Genomic DNA, 17,400 nt, shown 5'->3' on the forward strand with positions numbered 1-17,400 from the left:
TGCAAGCTTCCCTGAGACCCTCGGAGCAGCACGATGTGCTCGCGCAGCACCGAGGGTCTCCTCCCTGCAGGCGCCCGGATCCAATATGGCCGCGGGGGCCCACGGGGTCCTGCAGGGAGGCAGGTTCCTCAGTGCCTGCTGTGAGCAGGCACTGACAAAGCCTGCTTCATTGCCTGTCAGATTGCTGATCTGACAGTGTGACCTCTGTCATTGCCAACAAAGGATATATAACAAAATATTGAGATGAACTTTTGTTTATGACCAAATTCTTATTTTCCACCATAATTTGAAAAATAAATGTTGCCAAATCAGACAAGGTGATTTTCTGGATTTGTTTTCTCATTTTGACTCTCATAGTTGTGGTCTACCTATGATGTCAATTTACAGGCCTCTCTCATCTTTTTAAGTGAGAGAACTGGCACAATTGGTGGCTGACTAAATACTTTTTTTCTCCACTGTATATACAGTGGGGCAAAAAAGTATTTAGTCAGTCAGCAATAGTGCAAGTTCCACCACTTAAAAAGATGAGAGGCGTCTGTAATTTACATCATAGGTAGACCTCAACTATGGGAGACAAACTGAGAAAAAAAAATCCAGAAAATCACATTGTCTGTTTTTTTTTCATTTTATTTGCATATTATGGTGGAAAATAAGTATTTGGTCAGAAACAAAATTTCATCTCAATACTTTGTGATATATCCTTTGTTGGCAATGACAGAGGTCAAACGTTTTCTGTAAGTCTTCACAAGGTTGCCACACACTGTTGTTGGTATGTTGGCCCATTCCTCCATGCAGATCTCCTCTAGAGCAGTGATGTTTTTTGCTTTTCGCTTGGCAACACGGACTTTCTACTCCTTCCAAAGGTTTTCTATAGGGTTGAGATCTGGAGACTGGCTAGGCCACTCCAGGACCTTGAAATGCTTCTTACGAAGCAACTCCTTCGTTGCCCTGGCGGTGTGCTTTGGATCATTGTCATGTTGAAAGACCCAGCCATGTTTCATCTTCAATGACCTTGCTGATGGAAGGAGGTTTTCACTCAAAATCTCACGATACATGGCCCCATTCATTCTTTCATGTACCCGGATCAGTCGTCCTGGCCCCTTTGCAGAGAAACAGCCCCAAAGCATGATGTTTCCACCACCATGCTTTACAGTAGGTATGGTGTTTGATGGATGCAACTCAGTATTCTTTTTCCTCCAAACACGACAAGTTGTGTTTCTACTTCTACCAAACAGTTCCAGTTTGGTTTCATCAGACCATAGGACATTCTCCCAAAACTCCTCTGGATCATCCAAATGCTCTCTAGCAAACTTCAGACGGGCCCGGACATGTACAGGCTTAAGCAGTGGGACACGTCTGGCACTGCAGGATCTGAGTCCATGGTGGCGTAGTGTGTTACTTATGGTAGGCCTTGTTACATTGGTCCCAGCAGACTCTGCAGTTCATTCACTAGGTCCCCCCGCGTGGTTCTGGGATTTTTGCTCACCGTTCTTGTGATCATTCTGACCCCACGGGGTGGGATTTTGCGTGGAGCACCAGATCGAGGGAGATTATCAGTGGTCTTGTATGTCTTCCATTTTCTAATTATTGCTCCCACAGTTGATTTCTTCACTCCAAGCTGGTTGGCTATTGCAGATTCAGTCTTCCCAGCCTGGTGCAGGGCTACAATTTTGTTTCTGGTGTCCTTTGACAGCTCTTTGGTCTTCACCATAGTGGAGTTTGGAGTCAGACTGTTTGAGGGTGTGCACAGGTGTCTTTTTATACTGATAACAAGTTAAACAGGTGCCATTACTACAGGTAATGAGTGGAGGAAAGAGGAGACTCTTAAAGAAGAAGTTACAGGTCTGTGAGAGCCAGAAATCTTGATTGCTTGTTTCTGACCAAATACTTATTTTCCACCATAATATGCAAATAAAATGAAAAAAAACAGACAATGTGATTTTCTGGATTTTTTTTTCTCAGTTTGTCTCCCATAGTTGAGGTCTACCTATGATGTAAATTACAGACGCCTCTCATCTTTTTAAGTGGTGGAACTTGCACTATTGCTGACTGACTAAATACTTTTTTGCCCCACTGTACATGCCCTCCATTATGGTATATATGTCCCTCATCCTTGTATGTAAATAAATAAATAAAAAAAATATATATATGTTTCCCTTTCTGGCTTATAGATCATTGTTATGAAGGAAAAGTGCACATTTACCTAAGGTAGCATCCTTTCTTTCAATATAGCACAGTACATCTTTTGCCTTACATCTGGGAATTCATGATACCATCAGAGAAATGTAGATCCTCGACACAGGAGCACTCATGTAGCCCCACATAAATACACTGCCACTACCATGTATCAATGTAGGCGCCATGCATTTTTCTTATTCTCCTCACCTTTGCGACTCCATTCAGTTTGAAACCATCATTTCCAAAAATGTCTCCTCACTCCAGAGTAGAGTTCCAGTAGTCTTTATATTTTTCAACGTTGGCCCTGGCCAATTGTATGCGGGCTTTTATGTGCATGGATTTTAGGAGAGGCTTCCTTCGTGAACAACACCCATGCATGCCATTACTCTGCAGTGTATGCCCTATCGTTTCACGGGAAACAGTCACCCCAGTTTGGCTTTATAATTTTTTAGCAAACTGCAGTGAACTTGCATGTCAATTTTCTTCGACCCTTGTTATCAGAATACGCTTCTGTTTAGTTGTTAACTTCCGTGGTCAGCTTGGATGTCTTTGTATGAGATGATTGCACTTCCAGCTTTGTAAATTTTTGCATAAATATTGATAGTTTTCTGACTGATAATTAAAGGTTTGCTGATCGTGTAGCTTTCAACTCTCTTGTGTAAAGAAATTATTTTCTTTCTCAGGTCTTGTGACATTCCTCCTCCATGTGGTGGCATTGCCGACAGCATGAAATGGGAAGGGAAGCCTATTATAGTCGTCTGTCTGCTAGATATCTGTTTTATGAATATTTAGATTTATCTGTGGTTGAATTCTTGTTGTTTCAAATTTTGTAGTGTAAACTTTAGCTTTGCTCTTTCATTAGGGAGTACTAACTCTTGCAACATGGTCTTGAATGAACTTGTTAGGAAAATTTATTTTTTTTGGTGTAAAAAATAACAAATCTTGCTTGCAATCAATGGCCTACATTTGTGGGAGTATTTTGTAGTATGGTATACCATAGAAAATGTTGATTCTGAAAGGAAACTAATGGTTTTCTAACAAATCTGTTGGGCTATACTCATTTATGCAATGATATAGCTGTTCTTTGTACGATGCTTTGTAACTGATGCTTAATTAATTTATAGCACCATAGGGTATGAATATAGAGGAAGAGTGCTGCTGCTCCATTCTAAGTGTGGATAACGGGGATAAGTGTCCCATTTTGCCAATGAGTGTGAGTCCCAGCAGTCGGATACCCCTAATTTATAATTTGTCAACTATCCTTCACTGGAAAACCATTTTAGTTGAAAAGCATAGTCAATTAAGTGTTTTGTTTATTTATAGGAGGAGTTGATGGAAGATATTTGCATCGCTAAAGAGTTAAACCTACACTTTTTTACAGCATTCATTTACCCATACTTTTTCTTAATCCTTTAGAGGAAGTCAAGCTAAAACTTAGTTATTTTTTGCCCAAAGGGTTAAAAATTGTTTCCTGAACCTACACCTAACTATTGAAAATCCCTAGTGTTTTAGGTCCTGCTACCTTTTTTGTGATTGTTTTTTTTCCTACTGACTTTTTAGTGGTTAAAACACACCAATATTAAAAATATGCAATGCTTACTGAATGTTTTATTTAATTGTGTAAGCCACTATTTCTTTATGTGAAACACAAAACCTAAATGAATGTAATTAATTTAGGTAATGATCAACTTAAATGGACTTCAGCAAGACTTACAAGAAGAGGGATGGTTCAGACTGAGTCCCGGAAAGTCCAAAGCCAATGTAGATGAGTAAGTTGATGTCAGGACAATAATTATTATTAATTACTACGATTAATTATTATATTATTATTAATTATTATTAAAATAATTATTTTTTTATTGACACTGTGAGTTTGCAATGTGGATTTTTTTAGATATATTCTTTTCCTTCACTTTAGGCTATAAATGTACAAGTAAAACTGTCTACTGAGTCACGAAGTGTTTGGCTAAATCAGCCAAGAAAATGTCAGCCCCTTAGGAAACCTTAAGTAGCACTTAAACAGTTCATGAAGCATTCAAAATCCTTACATTAGGTTCTTTTTTTATTGTGTATTCATTTACTTTCTAGAAAAAATACAAGGGTCTCTTTGAGATTTGCAACCTGCCTTAAGTAAGGATTCTGTACTATATAACAAAGCATTGTGGAATCCAGTAGAGAAGATTGATTCTTGGTGCGTTAATCCCCTTAGTATGAGACATTTTGACTTTTAGTTGAAGTGATTATGGAGTGATGTTCTGTGACGTTCCAAGCAATGGGCGATCTTTTTCAGTTTGTGTAGTTCAGGAAGACCTCCGTGCTGTGTTTCTATTTTGCATCATTTTTATAAGTAGCACCTAAAAGTACATGCTGAGCCCTGATGGAGTCACATTGAAAAACAAAGTTATCCCTGTCAATTGTAGGTAAACTATCGCTACAAAGTATGTTAGTTTATGATAGGATCAGAAATTTATAGACTCAATCTCCACTATAGAATAAATGATACATTACTAGAGAACACATACAATTTTTGTATCGGCAAAGTCGTTTTCCTGCCAAAATATCTTGTGTAGACCCCTGTTAAACAAAAAAGATCACCTATGTATGATCACTGGGCTCCCGATCATAGGTGCCCCCACTGACCACAAGACCAAGGGCGGCCAAAGCTCCCTTTGTGAATGGAACCATAGTGAGCATGTGCAACCTATGTTCCATTCATTGTCCATAGGACTTCTGGTTGCATATACTCTCTACCATTGCAATCACACAAGGGAGTTTAGGGCTCTGCTTTTGGTAGTGGTCTTAGAAGCTAGACTCTTAGCAATCATCTTTCCTGTGGATAGGTTATGGAACAATATTTTTAAGTCTAAGGTATTGGCTATTGCTGGCAAGAAAAATAAGGTAATGCCAGTTCTCCATTGAAGTAAATGAAGATCCAATGTGCACGTAACCACGAGCCGACTACTCGTGTTAGCAACGTAGAAAAAGTAAAGCCATGTAGAAAAGCAATGTAGAAATGCAATGTAGAAAAGTCAAATGTTGCTTTTATTTCATCAAAGTTAAAAAATCAAAGACAGGATGGTCAGCAAATGGCGCGTTTTGAACACGTGTTCAAAATGCGTTGCTTGCTGACCATCCTGTCTTTGATCTTTTTCCATTCCTTTTTCTACATTGGCTAGTGCTGCTGTCTACATAACTTGGCAGTAGCTACCTCTCCTATATATGGATGTGATAGGGGATTGTGTGATCTAGAATGATGGGGCCACCCAGTGTCGGACTGGGGTGGCAAGGGCCTACCAGTAACAATGACTTTGAGGGGCCCACTTTTCACCTGTATACAAAGATTACACTACCCTCATTCACAAATTTACCTATACCTCTATATAATAGGCTAGGTAGTTTGGTTAATGAATGATGAGATGCTGCTTTTTTCTGTATAGAGTAAATCAAGTGAATTATGCCAAGTATTATCCATAGGGTGGGGTTGGGGCCCAGATCTGCACAGGAGCCCACCGGGGGATTCCCCTGTTACCCTGTGGGCCAGTCCGAGCCTGGGGCCACCAATACATTTTCTGCTTAGTGACCATTACCAATCTTGAATCATGCTTCACAAGTGTGATGGTTTCTTGAGCATATACATGAAGGACCCAATTCATCAAGACCGGCGTTGTTCACGCTGATCTTGAGAGAGCATACTAGATTTAGATGCTCCTAATTCATGATTAGGTAAATGGATATATAGATAGATAGATAGATAGATAGATAGAAAGATAGAATATCCAGTTACTGTGTTCACAGAAATTGATGTCACTTCTATTTAGGGGAAACCTTGGCTCTCTGCAGCTACAAGTGCGTCTGCGTGATGAGACTGTTCTACCATCAGATTACTACAAACCTCTGGTGCAGTTGCTGTGTCAAGAGGTTAAGCCCTCTCATAAGGTAATAAAAATACAATAGAAATAATAAAAGTAACGTTCAATTCGATTTTGGTGTTAGGTTTCCGTTAAGTTTATTGTTGGAGGATATCTAAATTCTGTCATTGGGAAAAATGGCCCCTGGAGGCGGCACACGCGCAGATTGAGGACGTTTTCCTGAAGCCCACTGCAGGGATAGCAATAAGAAAATGTACTCAACTCACCAGCGCTGACACCTGAAGTCCCAGGCACCGCAGCATTACCCTGTTTCTGTTGCTGCTGACTACTATAGGTCCCATACCTTAAGTGGTATTCACACTTTCCAGATGCATTTTATCCTGTATAGCGTCAGCATTGAGTCCTATATTCTTCTGTGGCAGTCCGTATATCTGAAGAAGGTCTGAACTGAGACTGAAACGTCATAAATAATTACTGTGGATGCAAATAAATAATCTTTTTTATACATTAAAAATTGCCTCTTCAGAGAAAAAGAGGACTTGAACTCTTTAGCGCCACCTGTTGGAAGAGGTGATCCTACACGTTCTCCATAGTTATTCTTATAATATCTTATCTTATAATAATCCACAAAATACGGTAATCATTATATAATGTCAAATGTCAGTAAAAAAAACTGACACCATGGTAGGTCTATTTGATTATCCAAAAAAAAAAAACTTCTTGACAGTAAACAAAACATTTTTTAATTTACTAAAAATTCTTTAAAAGAAACTAAAATAAAACGTCCGTGTATAAAATTATTAAAAAAGAAACAGCTGTTATCTATTTACATTAGATTATAGTCAACAGATCCCTCTGGTTTTGAAAGTTTCAGTGGGATTTATACAGCCACACGTTTTGTTTCAGAATTCATGTTACTTAAACGTGAGGACCATTCAGTGTAATTGAACCTAATAGAATTAGTGATTCATAGAATCTCCCACTGAGTGAGTTACAGGTACAAGACTCAGCCATTATCCCCATTGCCAATGGGTTAAAGTTTGCAGACAAAATCCTGTGTTATGTGGTGGCATCTGGACAGACAAAATTTACCTGGGGTCGAAATCCCACATTTGGTGCTTCTTTCCTTATTTGTCTGTGGCGAGTTAATACCCGCATACATATTACCGTAGATTGCTATTGCTGTATAATAATTTACTGGATGCTTTGATTTACCCAAATCTCAAATGTAACTTGTTTTAACTAGGAAAAAAGTGGTGATTTAATAACTTTGATCGATGAGACCACATCAGCTGAATGTAGACAAGAAGTGGCGGCCAACCTAGTAAAAATCTTTTTGGGGCAAGGGCTAGCGAAGGAGTTCTTGGATCTGCTCTTCAGACTAGAACTTGATAAAACAAGTAAGTGGAATTTTATTTTAATGGTACCCTTTTGCAGATGTGAAAAAAAATTGTGCTGTAAAGAATTTTAGCCATTTGAAACACTTCTTTTGGAGTACTGGTGCACATCCAAAGTCACAGACCGGCATTTACGTCAGTGTCTCCTCATATCTGCTCACTTCTTGCCGTTTAATGATTCAGGCTGTGTGCCCACGTAGCGATTTTTAAGCGTTTTTGCCGCGATTTTCGGCGCGAAAACGCAGCGAAAACGTTTAAAAATCATGCACAGAACGCCCCCCATGCATTCCTATGGCATTCCGCACATGCTGTGTTAATGCTGCGCTTTTTTCCGCGGCGGAATCGCATCGCGGAAAAAATCGCAGCATGCTCATTCTTTTGTGCGGAATCGCAAAGAATTGCTGCGATTCCACACCCTTAGGAATGCATGAGAATCGCTTACTTCCCGCATGTGGCTATGCCCACCATGCGGGAAGTTAAGCGTCTCATGTGCGGTTGGTACCCACGGTGTGGAGGAGAGGAGACTGTCCTCCAGGCCCTGGGTACCATACCCCTGTAAAAAAAAGAATAAAAAATACAAAATCGGTGTATATTTACCTTCCGGCGTCCCGCGCTGCATTCCCGGCCTCAGCGTTCCCAGTAATGCCTTGCGGCACGGTCCAGTGATGACGTAGTCTCGCGTGACTCTAGCGGTCTCGCGAGATCGCTATAGCAACGCGAGACTACGTCATCACAGGTCTCGCAAGGCAGTACTGGGAACGCTGTGGCCCGGGAATGCAGTGCGGGACGCCGGAAGGTAAATATACACCGATTTTTTTATTTTTTTTAGTATTTTAACATTCTATCTTTTACTATTGATGCCACATAGGCGGCCTCAATAGTAAAACCTGGTCACACTTGTCAAACACTATGTTTGACGAGTGTGACCAACCTGTCAATCACTTTCCAAGCGATGCTTCAAATCGCTTGGAAAGTGCTTGAATATCGCACACCAAAATCGCGGCAAAATCGCGATCATAATCGCGGTAAAATCGCGCGTAAAAAAATTAAAAAACGCGCGATTTCTGGGAAGGAGTCCGGTTTTTGGTGTGCGTTTTAACACGCACCGTGGGCACATAGCCTAAAGGTTATCAAGAAGTCTGAGACACATTGAAAGGAGTATAACTGCAGGGACAGACTACACATGGTTTGTTTGTAGTCTGTAACCATGGAGATAAATAGGCCCACAGATGAATTACTATATAAACACTATTAAGTAAGGAATCTGTAGCCAAGATAATAGGTAAAACCACCATAAAAATGGAGTGTTTTATAAGTGTATTTTTGTCCACAACTGCAATCGCAATTTTTCTGATTTTTACTAAAAAAATAAATAGTTAAACCTCTAATAAAACACATTCGAAAAAGCTTAAAGCATTTTTGTTATTTTAGCTCTGGAATGGTGTCACTAATGAAATCCTATTATCATACTTACCAGCCGCCATCTTCAGCTGTTCCCGGCACTGCTCCAGTCCTGTGCTGCCATTTTGTGTCTGCAACTTCTGACTGACTGGAAGTCAAAGGTAATGGGCATAAACTCTCAATTCAAGTCCATGAGAGCCTTGTTCTGACCCTCAAAGACTTATATTGAGTTGTCACCTCGACACCCATCCGGGAGGTCACGGTCTGCTGGAGACCGACTGGAGCGGTGCCAGTAGCAGAGGAAAATGGCGACTGGTGAGTATAATACAAGGTGCCAGGAACTTAGTGTAGTGGCAGCGCTCCACCACTTCAATGAAAGAAAACCCTTGAGCGATGCTTTAAAGGAATATAATCAAGTTTTGATGTTATTTGCTATCTATGGGATGGAAGATATCCTCCCATGGACTAGGAGTCTGACTGCTGGGACCCCTGCCAATCCCAAGAACCCAAGCTCAAAAGAGCGCCCTGTGAATAGAGTGGTGGTCAATCTTGCACACTGCAGCGCCATTTATCCTTAATGGGACCATTGGAGATAGTGGCAATGCGCATGATCAATTACTTCTCCATTTACACCCCCCCCCCCCCCCCCGGGTTCTAGGAATCCGCAGAAGTCCCAGCAGTCGGATCCCCAGGGACTGGGAAGTTAATCCCTATACAGTGGACAGGGGATAACTTCCAAACTGGAAGATACCCCTTTAACAGAGCTAGTGATGCAGTCCTTGTTCTGTATAGTGTGTGGTGTGAAGAATGTGAAAAACAAATCACATGCGTAAACATTGACACAACAAGGGCTGTTGGGTTATTCCAGCTCTGAAGTTTTCAGTTCTGTGACCCTTATTCTGGATTATTTAGGTTGTTAGTCAGGATTATAAAAAGATATGTATTAGATTGTATGCAAAAAGTTTGCAGCTGCTTTTTATATTGATTTTCTAGTCTTTGTGTAAACAAGGAGTATATGACATAATGAAACGTTATCTTCTTTAACTACAACTTTTAGTGGTTTCCCTTGAAAAAATTGCACAATAAAGGGACTTGAGTGACTTTAAATTTTACAGTTCAGCTAGGGAACATAATTGTAAGGATTCCGGATGTTCCATGGAGCCTGTTTTGCCCTTGTCCAAGATGGAGTCTGGTACTTCGTCCTGCTCTTGAACTGCCTGTCTGTCCTGTTATTTAAGTCCGGGTTGGGTGTTCCTCCTTGCCTGAGTATTTTGTGTGTGCAGCTGGCTCCTGAGCTTCCTCCTGGCTTGCTTCTGTAGTTCCTACTGCTGCTCATTACTCGGTGCTCTGCCTCACCACTTCCAGCTGCCTTCAGTCATCTGTGCTGCTTCCTGATCCTGGCTGTGGTTACCTTTTGTTCGGATGTCTAAGTGAGGAGTTATACATTTCTGGAACTTTTGTGTACGTAAGAACCTTTGACATTATTATTATCAGTGTACTCATTCTTGAACTGTGTCTGTGCGGGCTGCGGTGCTGGACTTAGTGGGACTTTTTCAGCCCTAAAGTAGTACACTGGAAATCCTCCTCACAGCTGAACATCACCTGCATATTTCTGGACAGCCATGAAAGTTGCTGGACATTTTTCTTACGTATAATTGCCGGTCGCACTCTGCTTCATATAGTATAGTTGCTGGATATTTTCGTTACATATACCGTACATACTCGAATATAAGCTGAGATTTTCAGCCCATTTTTTGGGCTGAAAGTCCCCCTCTCGGCTTATATTCAAGTCATATACACCGGGGGGTCGGAGGGGGGGGCGGGGGTGTCGGGTCATACTTACCCATCCTGACGCTGTCTCTTGAGCCCCCAGCTTCTCCGCCATCTCTCTTCCTGCCTTCAGCGGTCACGTGGTACCGCTCATTAAAACTCATGAATATGCGCATATTCATGAGTTTTAATGAGCGGTATCACATGACCGCTGAACGCAGGAAGAGAGAGCGCGGAGTAGCTGGGGGTTCAAGAGACAGCGTCAGGACGGGTAAGTATAGCGATACTCACCTGTCCTGCGTCCATGGCTGCTTGCTGCTGTCTGTCATCGGTCAGTGACTTCAGACAGCAGAGGACGTGGTGACGTGATTAGTGCGTGCCGCGCCCCCTGCAGTTTGAACGTCACTGACCAATGACGTGGCAGATAGCGGTGAGCAGCCATGGACGCAGGACAGGTGAGTATCTGACACCCAGCGATGGAGAGGTGAGTATGTCATTTTTTTTATTTTTACATGCAGCAGCGGCAGCACATGGGGGAATAATCTAAGGAGCTTCTAATGGGGTCAGCATATGGGGGAATAATCTAAGGAGCTTATGGGGTCAGCATATGGGGGAATAATCTATGGAGCTTCTTCTGGGGACACCATATGGGGGAATAATCTATGGAGCATTTCCCACCCTAGGCTTATACTCGAGTCAATAAGTTTTCCCAGTTTTTTGTGGCAAAATTGGGGGGGGTCGGCTTATACTCGGGTCGGCTTATACTCGAGTATATACGGTAAGTGCCAGTCGCACTCAGCTTCATTTAACGTAGTTGCTGGACATTTTCGATTTGTGCTGTTTGCACTTCGCTCTAATCTCAGGATAATCTCTGTTAGTTTATGTTGTATACCTTCCTTGTTAGGCTACTTTCAGACTAGCGTTCTAAGATGCAGCGCAGGGCCACCGCTAAGCTCCGCCCCCGGCCATGCCTCCTCCGATCAGCTCCTCCTATGATCGCATGACGCTGCATGCGATCAGCGTACCCTATATTTAGTGTTGGGTATGCTGGCCATGCGATGGTATGATTTTGCCGGTGCTTGCGCCTGTCACGTGCCCCGTTCTGAGTGACACGGCCAGCAGGCCGGTAACTGATACAACAGGACGCGGCACGTGTAATTGTCCTATGTGATAACTAATACAATAAGACAGGGGAATAGGGAAAACCTGGGTAACAATAACAATGGCGACCCTGCGATAGGGAACGGGGAAGTGGAGACCTCCTGCACTCCCCTGAGTCAGTGTCTCTACACTCCTAACGTTCCCTAGGCCGGTTCCGCACAGGGCGCCGATCAGGAACCTAAAAACCCTGACTCGCCCTGCACCTAAACCCTCGCTAGGGAATTGGTCGGTGTGGAAACTAATCCCACCACTGCACCAAACACACATAAGGAAAAGTGACAAAACAGGGGAACACCACTTGGCTTTCCTCTGTTGCTCACACTCCCAGCAACAGAGCCCACCACCTGCGTGCATCTTTTCCTCCACCGTGTCCAACATCAGGGTGCACTGTCCAGCAACGGAGTCCAGCACCTGAGTGCAGCTGTCCAGCAACGGGGTTCAGCACCAGAGTGCAGCTTCAGCAAAAGAGTCCAGCAACTGAGTGCAGCTCTACACCATAGCTGCCACTCCACTAAGCTTTGCAAGAATTCTTCACTGACACCATAGCTGCTGCTCCACCATGCTTGCCATGAACTCCTCGCTGACACCATAGCTGCCACTCCAGGACTCTAACTGAGTTGTCCTGGACTTTTCTCAGCACCATAGTGCAGCCTTGGAGCAAACAGAGTCCACCTGCGTGCAGCTGTCCAGAAACAGAGTCCAGCAAATGAGTCCAGCTTTTCTGCCAAAGAGTCCAACATTTTGAGTCCAGCTTTCCGCAACCGAGTCCAGCATTCTGAGTGCAGCTCTACACCATAGCTGCCACTCCACCAAGCAATTCCAGCCCTCCTTGCAGACACCATAGCTGCCAATCCAGCACTCTGACTGGGCTGCCCGTGACTCTCCTTCAGCTCCATTCTTTACCGAGGCTTGCTTGCAAATGAGGAACTATCACCCACCAGGGATTAACACACCTGATACTCTTTTATAGAGCAATCACACCTGTTACATAATCACGTGCACAAACTAAGGTAACCAGAGTGCAATGACCCTAATGGCCACCGGGGGGGAAAACTACTGAAATCACCACAGTGCAGTGACCCTAATGGCCACCGGGGGCAAAACCACCTTTGGCACACAGCCAAAGGGAAAAAAAAGGTTACTTTGTGCATTTAATCTGTCAGATCCACCCTGGATCATGACAACGCCCTTTTGATGCTGCGCCGAGCGCACAAAAATGCAACACGGTGCGTTGTTGTGCGCTCGGCGGAGCGCCAAAAGGGCGCAAGCGCCGGCAAAATCATACCAGCGCACGGCCACCGTACCCAACGCTAAATAGAGAGTACGCTGATCGCATGCAGCGTCATGCGCCTATAGGAGGATCTGACCGGAGGAGGCGTGGCCAGGGGCAGAGCTTAGCGGCAGCCCTGCGCTGCGCCTCAGAACGCTAGTTTGAAAGTAGCCTTAATACAGTTTATTTTGTCACAGCTTTGGTCTCATATTCGTTCTTATCCTATGCAGTCAGATTCCATAGTATCTTCATAATTGTTACAATTATTAGTTGGTAAAGGTTTTCTGTATGTAGGTGTTCTGCTGTCTCATATAACAAAGCTTTCCTTTTTATTTATCTTATTACGACAGATGAACCAAACACATTATTCAGAAGTAACTCTTTGGCTTCTAAGTCTATGGAATCATTTCTTAAGGTAAGCTGTCTGTTTCTCTTCAGTTTGTATTGTACCTGCCTAATGTGTTTGTTAGCAGGTGACAACTCACAATGAATACTTTTATCATCATGATTTTTGGTCTAATTCATTACTTCAGACATTTTATAGTAGTCACAGCTCAGTTTTCGGGAAGAGAACTATGCAACTTCTGCATCTACTATGAACAATAATTACAATTCTGACTGATTGCAGCTGCCACTTGGGGAAATTATGACCCTTCTATACACTGTATTATTATTGAATTCCATGGCTGGTAGCCAACCCCTAATCTCAAAGTAGTGGCTGAAGGCTGTCAGAATGTATCATTTGTGTTTTGTGTTCAGTAGGTTTCTAACATTATATCAATTTCTGCAACTTTGTGCTGGTAAAATACTCCTGTCCATTACTGCAAATTTATGGGTGCCATTTACTGCAAAGTTACTTCACAAAATTAAGTACGGTACATGAGGCTATTGCTCAGAATGGCTGTATAATCATATTAAAATAAACAGCCTTAGTCCAGCTAAATAGTGAAAGAACTCATGCGTCCAAGTGTATTCATGAGCTAAAGTCAACCTACAGCCCATACCCTAACTGACAAGCTCCTCAGTGTCCCTCCTCCCTGCTGTTGCTTCTGAAATCTCACAGTGGTCAGTCAGACTATCTGAGCATATATCAAGATTAAACTTTCAAAAATGGTTATACAGCCATTCTAATGTGGATCGTTGAATTTTTTACACTTGCCTCATCAGGTCTAAGATCTCTTTAGTAATACAATGGCATGTAAAAGTTTGGACACCCCCTGTCAATATTACTGTGATTGGGAACAGTTAAGCAAGTTAAATATTACACATTTCCCTTGTGTTTTAATGCTATATATATATATTTTTTTTTTTCTTCTTTTACATTTTAAAAATTGCAAAACGGAAAATGGGCCAATAAAAAGTTTGGGCTCCATGCATGGTTAGTACCTAGTGGCACCCCCTTTTGAAAGTATCACAGCTTGTAAACACTTTTTGTAGCCAGCCAAGAGATCTCGGGAGACGAGATTCAAATCTCGGCAACGAGATCTGAATCTGAGCATTCGCCGTCCCCGGACTGGCGGTCATCTTCCCGGCATTCATGTTCCCGGAGGCCACCGCAACCTGGCGGCAGCCAGCAACGGATGTGCGGGGGCTTCCGGGCTTTGAAGAAATGCCGGTGGAGCCGCTGCTCCTGCATCGGAGCCGCCACCCCTGCACCGGAGCACAGCCCGCCACCACCTCCACACCACAGTGCCCACCTGCCCCAGCACAGCCCAGCTTCCCCAGTACAGAACACCTGCCCCAGCACAGCCCACCTGCCCCAGCACAGCCCACCTGCCCCAGCACAGCCCAGCTGCCCCAGCACAGTCCACCTGCCCCAGCACAGCACACCTGCCCCAGCACAGCACACCTGCCCCAGCACAGCCCTACTGCCCCAGCACAGAGCCGCCTCCACCGCACCAGCCTGGACCACTGAATGAGCCCTGTGACCACTCCTCCACCTGTGCCAGATCCCTTCCCTGGTAAGCTGAATTCGGACTGTAAGACGGACCCCCATTTGACACATTATTATTTTTTCTCTATTTTCCTTCTGAAAATTCGGGGCGCGTCTTATGGTCCAGTGCGTCTTATAGTGCGAAAAATACGGTAGATATTTGCATTATACAAAAATGTAGCTAAAAGAAGCACAAATACAGGACATATGACCCTAGTGACAAAACATGAGTCCAAAGCATACAAATACATAGAAATAAAATAAAGTCACAGAAATATATCCATGCAACCTGTCAGCTAGATATAATTATAATCAAACTAGAAATAGGCCCGATGCTATCGCATCGAGAATGCGGTGAAATTAACGCCGCATCGTTACCGCATATTCGCGGGTAGAGTGCGCAGTTGTGGCTGTTACTGCGCATGCATGGGAATAGCGGTGACGTGTATGTCACTTGCGCAGTCACAGTTCGTGGCCTTGCAGGTGCGCGGTTTACCGATGTCCTCCTTTCAGCTGCAACGACCAAAATCCAGTGTTCTTTAAGCTGGCAGAGACTCTTCAGTTATCCCAGAATGCACTGGGAATATGCACAGTATCTCCCCTGGTTTTAGGACCATTATCCATTTGTAGAAGCTATCCTCTTTTTCAACTTCAACTTTTTTACAGTTGGTGATTTGTTTGCATCAAAAATTTGTTGATATTTCATTGAACTCATTCTTCCCTCTACTTGTGAAATGTTCCTTGTGCCATTGGCTGCAACACATTCCCAAAGCATGATTGATCCACCCTCATGCTTAATGGTTGGTTTCCTGATCATTGTGGCCAAAGAGTTTTATTTTAACCTCATTGGTCCACAGGACTTGTTTCCAAAATGCATCAGGCTTCTTTAGATGTTCTTTTGCATACTTCAGACTTTGAATTTTATGATGAGGATGCAGGAAAGGTTTTCTTCTGATGATTTTTCCATGAATCCATATTTGTGCAGGTGTCTCTGAACACTAGAACAATGTACACACAACTCCAGAGTCTGTTAAATCTTTCTGAAGGTCTTTTGCAGTCAAGTGGAGTTTCTGATTTCTCTCTCTAGCAATCCACTGAGCAGTTCTCACTGACATTTTGCTTAGTTCTCCAGACCTTATATTGACCTCCACTATTCCTGTTACCTGCCATTTCTTAATTACAGTTTGGACTGAGGAAAGGGCAACTTGAAAACACTTTGCTTTCTTCTTATAGCCTTCTCCTGCTTTGTAGGCCTCCACCATTTTCATTTTGAGAGTGCTAGGCAGCTGCTTAGAAAAACCCATGGCTAGAGATGAGCGACTTTGCCTTTTTTCAGGTCGAGTCGGGTTTCACAAAACCCGACTTTTGCAAAAGTCGGGTCGAACAAAATTAGCCGATGATTGTGAAAAGTCGATGTCCGACTGAAACACGAAACCCAATGTAAGTCAATGGGGAAGAAAAGTTGGCAGTGAGTGGAGGACAGGAAACACACCTAGAGTGCCCATTTTAATGCCAAAAACATCAATTCTTATTCCTTAAGCTTGTCAACCTTAATTTACTTTATAATAATAGTTAGGCATTGAAAACTGGGGGTTATTTGGCTAAAGTTGTGGGGGGGGGGGTAGTGCTGGCTCCAGATTTTCGTGGGCCCAGGGCCAAAGAGTGTCACTGGGCTCCTTTAACACATGACACAATTCATGATCCTTTGATACAGCAGAGAAATAGCGGTACAGTACAATGAAAAATACTTCAGTTCTTACATCACATGACTGATATCCATTTTAAATTCTTCAATAGCTCCAAAAACAGACAGTATATTCCTCCATACAGTATTATGGCCACCGCATAGTGTGCCATACAGAGTAATGAGGCCCATATATTTCTCCATACAGAATCATTGGTTCCATATAATGTTCCATACAGTATATGATGAGCTCCACATAATGCTTCAGTATATGTTGTTCACCATGGATGAAGCTCGAGTGTCTTATAGGCCCAAATAATGCTCCATATATAATGGGCCCCATTTCTAATGCTCCAGTGTATAATGGGCCCTGTAAATGCTGCTCCAGTGACTGATGTCCACCTTTGGAATGCTCCAGTGTATGGTGGGCCCCAGATAACATTCTCCAGAGTATCGTGCTCTCCAAAAATTGCTCCCAACCTTTAAAACAATTAAATAAGTCTCCTCGCTAGGGAATCCCTGTACTCTGGACTCCTCGTCATCCCCATCTTCCATCTCTCTGCACTTGGACTGTTTAGGCAGAGGGAGTGCAGACGTGATGTCATCGCGCTCTTTGACCAGAATGTCACTGTCAGGAAAAGTGTTTGGTTTCCGGGGGCAGTATGGTTGCAAAGCTGAACCTTAAAGGAATGTCCAGAAGGGCACCACCAGGAGTGGAGCCTGCGGCTTAATTGGAC

At 43.1% G+C, this 17,400-nt stretch overlaps 1 protein-coding gene across 3 annotated transcripts in view; it reads left to right on the top strand.

Annotated features, from left to right (window-relative positions):
* LOC141088097 (ras GTPase-activating protein 4-like) overlaps positions 1–17,400 on the top strand; it is a 255,740-nt gene that overhangs the window by 152,672 nt on the left and 85,668 nt on the right. For all 3 annotated transcript variants that reach the window (XM_073574034.1, XM_073574043.1, XM_073574053.1), the window contains exons 8-11: positions 3,856–3,947; positions 5,997–6,114; positions 7,294–7,447; positions 13,397–13,461. In XM_073574034.1, coding sequence (XP_073430135.1) covers positions 3,856–3,947; positions 5,997–6,114; positions 7,294–7,447; positions 13,397–13,461 — 429 coding nt within the window. The remainder of the gene's footprint in view (positions 1–3,855; positions 3,948–5,996; positions 6,115–7,293; positions 7,448–13,396; positions 13,462–17,400) is intronic.

The sequence above is a fragment of the Dendrobates tinctorius genome, unplaced genomic scaffold, assembly GCF_039654945.1.
Source record: "Dendrobates tinctorius isolate UK_male_01 unplaced genomic scaffold, ASM3965494v1 ptg000007l, whole genome shotgun sequence".
Classification (NCBI taxonomy): Eukaryota; Metazoa; Chordata; class Amphibia; order Anura; family Dendrobatidae; genus Dendrobates; species Dendrobates tinctorius.